The sequence below is a fragment of the Carcharhinus amblyrhynchos genome, chromosome 6 (assembly GCF_965287045.1).
Source record: "Carcharhinus amblyrhynchos chromosome 6, sCarAmb.v2.hapA, whole genome shotgun sequence".
NCBI classification, from domain to species: Eukaryota; Metazoa; Chordata; class Chondrichthyes; order Carcharhiniformes; family Carcharhinidae; genus Carcharhinus; species Carcharhinus amblyrhynchos.
In genome coordinates, this window is record NC_137329.1 from 61,627,508 (window position 1) to 61,637,997 (window position 10,490).

General features: G+C 43.5%; 1 protein-coding gene across 1 annotated transcript in view; it reads right to left on the reverse strand.

Moving 5' to 3' along the window:
• The window catches only part of LOC145344340 (low choriolytic enzyme-like), a 198,883-nt gene extending 197,241 nt beyond the window's left edge, over window positions 1–1,642 (reverse strand). The window contains exon 1 of the mRNA XM_080191470.1: window positions 1,468–1,642. Within this exon, the coding sequence (XP_080047596.1) occupies window positions 1,468–1,642 (175 nt within the window). The remainder of the gene's footprint in view (window positions 1–1,467) is intronic.
• Window positions 1,643–10,490: the final 8,848 nt, after the last annotated feature.

The window sequence follows — 10,490 nt, forward strand, 5'->3', positions numbered from 1 at the left end:
GCCTAACCAATGGCCTTGCGAACATGTTGCCCCTTCAACCCCCTCGCAGGCCTCGATCTTCCCCTGCAGCCCTGATCTCCCAATCCCTCAATCACCGGGAGACCTGACCCACCTCCCCTATAGCCCTGAGCCCCCCATACCCAGAGCAGGTTGACACACCCACCCCCATGTTGTTCAGCCCTAATCGTTGGCCTCCATCCCTCTGCCTACAATCCCAAAGTGCACAATGACAGCAGGCTATCCCCACCCCTACAGATCTCCCTCCAGAGACTCTTCCTTTCCTATTGGACCCCAACCCTTTGGCACTGCCCGCCGATCTCCCTCCAGAGGCCCTACCCTCCCTATTGGACCCCACCCCCTTGGCACTGCCCTATGTTAATTGGGCAGTGCCAAGGGGAGTGCCCCCGAGCAATGGCACTTTGCACTTTGGGCCATGCCAGGGGACCCAGGCTGGCACTGCCAAGGTGGTAATGCCAAAGGGGCATCCCACTCATCTCTGACCTCCTGGGGAATCTTCACTGCAGTAAGGTCGGGTCATCAGTATCCTATAAGTAGGGAGCTATATTAAATCCCGCTGGAGCGAACTACTCCTGGAGCGTGGAGACGCTAGCTGGCCTGAAGACTTCAGTCCCGGGCCTACTAATGATATTTAAAATATATTTAAATTAATATTTGAATAATTTATACAGCTGTGTGCCAGGGCTGACGACACCAGAAATCTGCCAGAGACTCAAAGGGGCATGGCATCCAGTAGGGAGCCTGCGAAACGGCCTCCACTTGAGTCTCCTGGCCCACTATGCTATAAAAGCAATGCAGCCATCTGGGAGAATGGCCCCCATGGTGTTGATTAGAGTCTTTTTAACTTCCTCCTTAGATAGTTTAACATAATTCATGGAGTATGACTGTTGTTCATGTTGTCTCCCTTATGAAAATTTTTAATTGACTGGTATTAAATTCCATCTGCTTGTACTCTCCATCTATTTTGTTCAATGTTTTCTATAATGTTACATCTGTTGCCTTTTTTGAATAAGCATGTGCCTTGTTAAAGACGTTAGTACTGTTTTAGAAAAAAAACAGGTTCAGAGGATATTTGATAGTGGTATCCAAAGCCATGAAGGAACTAGACAGATAGGTAAAGAGAAACTGTTCCCAATTGTGGAAGCTTCAGGAATCAGAGGGACAGATTTAAAGTAATTGCATGTTGCCTTTGTTACAATTCAGGCAGTTCTTCATGGAATCAATGTCATGGGAGCTGGAGAAACCAGAAACTACTTAACACCTATTGATGATCTTCTTCCTTTGACAATTGATTGGGACCAATAAACTTATATTCACTGGGAAGACGGAATTGTTTGATGGACTACTTTGGGTCAATGGAGAGGAGTGGTTGATGCAATGTCCGGTGACATGGGTGTGCCAATGAATGGCAATTCAATGATCTAGATACCAGAAGTAAATGTAACTTACTGTAATTTTTATGAAGTATATATGGCACATAAACATTCCCATCTTTTGAAGAAGGCCATAAGCAGCTTCTTGGCTTTCCTTTACATTTCGCCGCATTTCTGGTAGTGTCAACTAAAATGTCACCATATTGAATTACTTTGCTTCCTGCACGTTCCACTGCAAATAAGAAAAACATCTCAAAATTAAAAACATCCACAGCGAGTAAATCTATATTAAACATTCAATACTTATTAGCCATATCATTATGTTATAAGTAACTTTTTTTCAGTAGATCATACCATCAAATTAGCAAGTTTGATTCAGATTTCTTAATAATGTCATCTAAAAGTTGTAACCATCAGGCCTGTGTTTGACTTTTTTTTAAAGTTGGAAATAATTTACATTTACATAGTGCTATTTAGTTTCCACAATTTAAGTCATAGAATTATTACATCAAAGAAAGCCATTCAGCCCCTCATGTTGTGCTGGCTCTCTTTAAGAGCAATTCAATATCACTCTCCTGCCTTTCCCCTGTAGCCCAGCAACTCTTTCCTTTTTTAGATAATGATCCAAATCCCTTTTGAATGTCATGTTAGAACCTGCTTCAACCATATACTCAAGTTCAATTCACTTCTGGGATGTGGGCATTGTTGGCTAGCCCAGCATTTATTGCCCATTCCTAAATGCCATTCAGGAGGTGGTGGTGAGCTGCCTCTGTAACTGTTGCAGTCCATGTGGTGTAGATACACCCACCATATTGTTAGTAAGTAGCCCTAGGATTTTGACCCACTGACAATGAAGAAATGGTATATCCAAGTCAGGATGGTGAATGGCTCTGAGGCAAATTTCCAGGTGATGGTGTTCCCATTGTTGTGGGGAATTACCACTTTGGAGTCAGACTGGGGGTGCAACAATACAGTTTAATTTAACAAAGTTTCGTGGAGAAAAGGCATTGGCACTCCACAATACTAGGCAGCTACCTTCTCTCAATAATACAATAGGAGTGGTCTATTTTTATACCTTTCAGACAATGGATAGTCCAGACATTAGCTATTTAACACATTGTTACAGTTGAGTAGGATTGATGGTTTACCACATTGTTACAGCCAGACATAAACAGGCATTGGCATTTAACATTGCATTGTTTCATAGAATGGATACATTTCCTCTATCAGTGACTATCAATGACTTAGTTTCGGTCTATACACACAGTAATTGGTTTTCCTGCCATTTATGTATTCCTGTTCCTATTTATAGCTAATCTCCTTATTGTCCTTGGTCTGTTCTTATCTTTAAAGTGCCTCAAGGTCTCTACTGGCCTCCTGCAGTATCTGATTCCTGCATGTTTAACTTGAAATAACTGTCAGTCCTGCATGTTTCTAGTTTCAAGTAACTGTCTGTGCTAAAAGTCAGTGCTTGCTTAACGTCTTTCTCCCAGGTAGCTTTTTTATGTGCTAGGTAGCCATCTTTGTGATTTTTCTCCCACTACAGTCCCCTCTTTTGGTCTGGATTATTAATATTTTTTATAATCCCTTGACCAACAGCTGCATCTTCACAATTTTCTTCTTTCTTTCTTCATTTCTTCTAATGTCTTAGGGGATCTTTATCATGGGTTCTTCCTCAACGGGTACACTGGCTCGTGGCACAATTCTTGGTACCATAACCTTGCAGCAAACTTTTAGGTAGCCAGCAATTAGACAGCAGACGATTACAATTGAAATGAGTATGACCAATCAATGTAATAAATAAAATTTCCAGAACCGCACCATCCCCCCCACTCCCCCCCCCCCCCCCCACCCACCCCGTACAACGAGCGATTCCAGTTACTTACTTCCTTTCTTGGGTCCCTGTCTGAAACTATCAAGTTGTTCTCTGATGTTATTGATGACTTGTGTAATGTTATAAGACTTGTCTGTGACATGGGTTATGCATTTATCAAATATAGTTGTACACACTCCCACTTGTACTAACTGGTAGTCTACTGCGTATCATGTCTGTTGCACATATAATCTCAGTTCAGCTATTTCTTGGTTAACAGCCTCCAGTGCTTTTGAAGTGCTGTTTCCCAGGACTGTTAGTCCACAAACAATATGATTCCTATTCTTTGCACTAATCACTCCTGCTGCCCTCCCAAAGATAGGGCTCCAAGGAACCCGTATCCCAGTCAGAATCCCATTGTGGCCGGGGCTTCCCAATCAGCGCAGAATTTCTTGTTGATAGCCCTAGCTATTATTCTCCTCTGTATATATGCCCCTTCTGAGGGCATGGAACCATCAGTGGTCCTATTGTTCCAACTGCAAAACAGTTTGGAAGGTTTTGTGTTTCTGTCCTGTAAGTACCATTGAAGAGGAACACATATCCCTTCTTAGCCTGGTAACATTTAGTTCTTGATTATGAGTTTGTTCATATTGCTAATTGTTTGGTTACTTGACTTTCTGTTTGATCCCACCACCTGGTAAGTATCAAATGGCTATGTCCATAGCAACGTTCCAATGAGACAGGGAAGTTATGGTAGGTTAAAGGAACCGTGGTGTTCAAAGGCTGTAATGAATCTAGTCAAGAAGAAAAGCTTACAAAAGGTTCAAAGACCTAGGTAATGTTAGAGACCTAAAAGAGTATACGGCTAATAGGAAGGATCTTAAGAAGCAAATTAGGAGAGCCAGAAGGGGTCATGAGAAGACCTTGGCAAGCAGGATTAAGGAAAACCCCAAGGTACTCTGCAAGTATGTGAAGAGCAAGAGGATAAGACATGAAAGAATAGGACCTATCAAGTGTGATGGTGGGAAAGTGGAACCAGAAGAAATAGCAAAGGTATTTAATGAATACTTTACTTCAGTATTCACTATGGAAAAGGATCTTGGTGGTTGTAGTGCACACTTGCAGCGGACTGAAAAGCTTGAGCATGTAGATATTAAGAAAGAGGATGTGTTGGAGCGCGTTTTGAAAAGCATCAAGTTAGATAAGTTGCCGGGACCAGATGGGGTGTACCCCAGACTACTGTGGGAGGCAAGGGAGGAGATTGCTGAGCCTCTGACGATGATCTTTGCATCATCAATGGAGATGGGATAGGTTCCGAAGGATTGTGGATGTTGTTCCTTTATTTAAGATAGGGAGTAGAGATAGCCATGGAAACTATAGACAGTGAGTCTAACTTCAGTGGTTGGTAAGTTGATGGAGAAGATCCTGAGAGGCAGGATTTATGAACATTTGGAGAGGTATAACATGATTAAGAATAGTCAGCATGGCTTTGTCAAAGGCAGGTCATGCCTTACGAGCCTGATTGAATTTTTTGAAGATGTGACTAAACACATTGATGAAGGAAGAGCAGTAGATGTAGTATGTATAGACTTCAGCAAGGCATTTGATAAGGTGCCCCATGCAAGGCTCATTAAGAAAGTGAGTGAGCATGGGATCCAAGGGGACATTGCGTTGTGGATCCAGAACTGGCTTGCCCACTGAAGGCAAAGAGTGGTTATAAATGGGTCATATTCTGCATGGAGGTCAGTCACCATTGGAGTGCCCCAGGGATCCATTCTGGGACCCTTACGCTTTGTGATTTTTATAAATGACCTGGATGAGGAAGTGGAGGGATGGGTTGGTAAGTTTGTGATGATACAATGGTTGGAGGTGTTGTGGATAGTGTGAAGGGATGTCAGAAGTTGCAGCGAGACATTGATACGATGCAAGACTGGGTGGAGAAGTGGCAGATGGAGTTCAACCCAGATAAGTGTGAGGTGGTTCATTTTGGCAGGTCAAATAGGATGGCAGAATATAATATTAATGGTAGGACTCTTGGCAGTGTGGAAGATCAGAAGGATCTTGGGGTCCGAGTTCATAAGATGCTCAAAGCAGCTGCGCAGGTTGAAGCTCTGGTTAAGAAGGCATATGGTGCACTGGCTTTCATCAATCGAGGAATTCAGTTTAGAAGTCGAGAGATAATGTTGCAGCTATACAAGACCCTGGTCAGACCCCACTTGGAGTACTGTGTTCATTTCTGGCCGCCTCATTACAGGAAGGTTGTGGAAGTCATAGAAAGGGTGCAGAGGAGATTTACAAGGATGTTGCCTGGATTGGGGAGCTTGCCTTATGAGGATAGGTTGAAGGAGCTCGGCTTTTTCTCCTTGGAGAGACGAAGGATGAGAGGTGACCTGATAGAGGTGTATAAGATGTTGACAGGTATTGATCTAGTGGATAGTCAGAGGCTTTTTCCCAGGGCTGAAATGGTTGCCACGAGAGGACACAGGTTTAAGGTGCTGGGGAGTAGGTACAGAGGAAATGTCAGGGGTAAGATTTTCAGAGAGTGGTGGGTGCATGGAATGGGCTGCCAGCAACGGTCGTGGAGGCAGATTCGATAGGGTCTTTGAAGAGACTTTTAGATAAGTACATGAAACTTAGTAAGATAGAGGGTTATAGGTAAGCCTAGCAATCTCTGAGGTGGGGACACGTTCGACACAACTTTGTGGACCCAAGGGCCTGTATTGTGCTGTAGTTTTTCAATTTCTATTTGGCTGAGCTTACGTGAGTTCCATTGCACTGTCCACAAATGAGCTGTCTTCCCGCGGTTATATTCAGACATTTCTGTTCATCACAAGTGCAAGTAAACTGTCCCTTATTAACCCAACAATGTTGATGGACACACTGCGTCTGCATGCAGGAATCATTCGTGGGGACCAAGGCATTGGCACATCCCCATCCCTGCCCCGTAAAACAAAGTGGATAGCTTTCTCTCCCACCTCTTGGAACCCCCTACACAGAGGGTCTGTGGGATTTGCAAGTTCCACACACCTCCCCTGTATACCTCTTTTATATTTGCCAATTTGTCCCTTACAGGGTGCATCTGATGTATCTACAGTATATAAGTCATGAGGGGTCCACCCAGGGGTGGCTATAAACAGGATTTCTACCAACTGTATTAACGGGCAACATACAGTTCAATTCCTGTGTAAATGTACATGAGCTTTGTAAAATAAATTATCCTCCAATCCTGTCAAATTTACAGTCACGACAACGCAAAGTAGTACAGTTACATATGCAACTACATACATATTCGTAACAATCAAGTATCAAACCTAACATTATAATTTATATAATCTCCAAAAATTATATTATCTATTGACCCGCACGCTCCAGTTGCTCTTGCTTGCAGTCTTTGCCTGTGTTGAGGAAAGCAGTTCTATTAGTTCACTCATTCACTCATTCATGCATTTCTTTGAGTAATTTCAGCTGTGTCCAATGTTTCCATATATCTTTCCCTCTTATGTCTATACAGGCACAGGTGTCTCCATTAATTATAACTTCATATGGCCCATTCCATTTTGATGTAAATCCTGGTTTGTCAGGTAATGTTTTTACCAGGACGCGACTTCCCGTTGTTGGAAGGTCAGGGAGCATTTCAAGCTCTCTCTCTGTGTCTCTTTGTTCCTGATTGTCCTTTACCAATTTGTGCATCCCTTTGAGTTGGGTGCTTAGTTCCAAAACATATCTCCTAATTTTATCTTTCAGTGGACCTAAATCTATCCCACATGTTAGCATGCTTTCTGGTAATTGCATCGCCCGTCCTGTCATTAGTTCATAAGGAGTTAATCCGGTTGTCCGGTTTGTGGTAGCTCTTAATCTCATTAGTATAGTTTGTACAGCTTTAGCTAGTGCATTCTTAAGTGTTCTATTCATATGTTCCACTATTCCAGAACTTTGTGGGTGGTAAGGAATGTGAAATTTTTGTTTTATCCCCATTAATTGGCATACTGTTTTTACCACCTTTCCAGTGAAGTGCGTCCCTTGGTCCAAATCGATTTGTAGGGATTACCACTTCTGCCAATATCCTAGCCACCAAGGTAGCAGTAGAATTTGTAGTAGGGAATGCTTCTACCCACCTGGTGAACTTGTCTATAATAACCAGACAATAAGTTTTGCCATGGGATTGTGGAAGTGGTCCTGTGAAATCTACTTGCAGATGTTCCTAGGATTCCTTTGGACTTGGTTGGTGTCCCATTTTAATTTTTATAGGTCTACCAGGGTTTGTTGCGCACACGTCATGCATTGGTGACGGTGTCGGGCTATATCTCTTCCCATTCGTTTTCACCACCATTCCTTTTCTAGTATCATGGCCTCTCTACCCACATGTGAGAGTCCATGGTGTAGTTCCAATAGGGTGTTTTGTATGCACTCTGGTGCTATTACCTTATCTTCCCATCTCCAAATGTTATCAGTCCCTTTGACTGCTCCCTGTGCTTCCCATTCTCTCCTTTTCCTCTTTGGAGGTGTCCTCATGTAAGTCCCGAATTTCTATTTTGTTTCCTGTCTGTTCTATCGCTGCTATTGGCAGCTCGCCAATTGTCTCCTGTCCTACGGCTAACTGTGCCGCCCTATCTGCAGCTTGGTTCCCTTTGAAATTTAACCAGTTCGGGTTACCTCTTCCTGCTTCTTTCTGGTGTGCTTTAATTTTGATTACTGCAGCTTCTCTAGGTTTCTTGCTAGCTGTCAACGATGCCTCAATTCTTTGCTGGTGCTTAATAGGGGTTCCTCCCGTGGTTATGAACCCTCTTCTTCCCCATGTTGTCATGCAGTCATGTATGACTCCAAATGCATAGCGACTCTTTGTATAGATGTTCACCGTTTTACCTTCAGATAACTAGTGCCTGTGTGAGTGCCATTAGTTCTGCCACTTGCACGGATAGACCTCCGTCAATCCTTCCTGACCTTATTGTCTCTAGTTTGTCATTCAATACTACCCCGGAGTGATCCTTCCACATATTTGCGTGACGCATCTACAAAAAGGGTCTCCTCAGCTTTTATTAAGGGTTTATCCTACCCTCTCCTTTGTCCATATCTATATCCTCACAATTGTTTGGCTCGACTAAAATCCCTTCTGCTGGGTTATTCCCTGTTTCCCTTATTATTATCATGGACTTGCTTAGAGGTAGGAGGACAGCTTCCCACTTAGCCCTTCTCGTGTTTGAGACTGACCTTAGTTTTCCCGTGTTCAACACTTCCACCAAGGTGTTTGGTGTGAAGGATTATACTTCTTGTCATGATTACTGGCTCACTAACCTTTATGGCCCAGATGGCGCAATCCAAGGTGGCTATGCACCTTGGCAGACGGTGACTACCAGCCCTTCTACGGTGGAATAATACCCTGTGGGTCTTTCTCTGTCGCCATGGTCCTGTGTTACCACTGCAGAATAGAACCTTACCTCATTGTTACAATGGATATGGAAGTCCTTTTTAGAATCTGGTAATCCTAGTCCAGGGGCTGATGTCAGTTCTGTTTTTAGTTTGTTGTAAGCCTCTTCCTGCTTGGGTCCCCATTCTATGGGATCTAAAGCTGGTTTCCCCCTTTGACTAGTCTTTGTATGGGTTTTGCTAATTTTGCGAACCCTGGGATGAAACTCAGGCTATAGTTGAATAATCCTAGCACCTTTCTGACCCCTCTTACGGTGATGGGTCGCGGCATTTGTTGTATCGCCTTCTTTCGATCTGTTGGCATTTCTTTAAGTCCTTGGTATATAAGGTGTCCTAGGTATAGGGCCTGTGTTTTCCTGGTTTGTGCCTTTCTGGGGCTCACCTTTAAATCTGAGGTTTTTAATTCATTCAGTACTAAATATAAGGCTTCTTGATATCCTTACTTGGACTCCAAAGCTATTAGGATAGCATCTACATACTGTAGAACCATACTACCCTCTGGCAGTTCTACCCCGTTCAGGATGACACTCATTACACGATTGACTATAGTGGGGCTGTTGTGGAATCCCTGCGGTAAACAAGTCCAAGTGTGCTGTTTGTCTACCAATGTAAATGTGAATCTGTCTTGGGATTTGGGATCCAATGATAAGGACCAGAATCCGTTGGCTGTGTCCAATATTGTCAATATTTTGTGCTCCTATGACAGTCCATTCAGGATAGTCGAAGGGCTTGCTACAAAGGAGCGCAACTTAGACGTGACTTCATTGAGTTTGGTGTAATCTATTGTGAGCCTATAGCTTCCGTCAGGTTTGCTCACTGGCCATGTTGGGGGGTTAGTAGTGCTTGTATTTCTTTCAGAATCCCCCTTTCCACTAACCCTTTAACTATCTCCACTACAGCTTACTCTGCTCTGGTTTTATTGGGTATTGTCGGTGTAGTTTATGCTCCAGTCCTGGTACCTTTATTGGGTCCGTTTTAGTTAAACCAGTATCTAACTTTGTTTTAGCCCATACCCCAGGGACGGAAGCACAGATGGCTCCGAACCCTCCTGTCTCTAATTCCCAATTTCTGGTGGTGACTGTGGCCACCTTAATGGTTTCAAGGTGACTTGTGAGTTTCCCTGTTCTAGTTTTCCGACTGTTCTGTCTTGGCCAGATTAATTCTCCCTTTCCACAGTCTATCAAAATCTCATATTCTTTCATCAGATCATTTCCCATTATTGTACCCCCATTATTTTTGCACACATAAAACCTCACTGGTATATACAGGTTATTTATCTCTACTAACGTGGTCTTGTTCAGGTAGGCAGGTGTTTTGTTCCCTCCTATCCCTGTCAGGTAAATTATTTTATTTGTAGTGGGTAAAGGTAGGTCGGTGACAGATATGGATGCTCCCGTGTCCACTAGCATCTCACACTGCCTGCACCCTACTAATGCTGACACATAGATCTTTCCCTGCTTTTTATCCTTGTGAATGGGGGCTGCAGACCGTCAATCTTGCTGACCCCTGAGGTTCTGTGGTTCCTCTGGTTCTGCTGTGATCATGGATCGGGTTGGGGGTCTCCCATGCTTATTCCAACACACTGCTTCTGTGTGTCCATATTTATTACAGTGGCTGCAATGTTTCCCACTGTTCTCAAATCTGTTCCCTTTCCGTGAGGCCTCGCAATCCCTTGCAAAGTACTCTTGCCATCCACAATTGTGGCAAATCACTTTAGACTTTGTTCCATTCCTGTTACTGCAAGCTGCTACTCTTTCTAGCCTTGTTCTTGCCTGGGATTTCTCTTCTCCCGGTACGCCACTAGCCCACTCTACCAATTCATCGTAATCGTGGGACATAATCACTCCCATTTTTAGGATGAC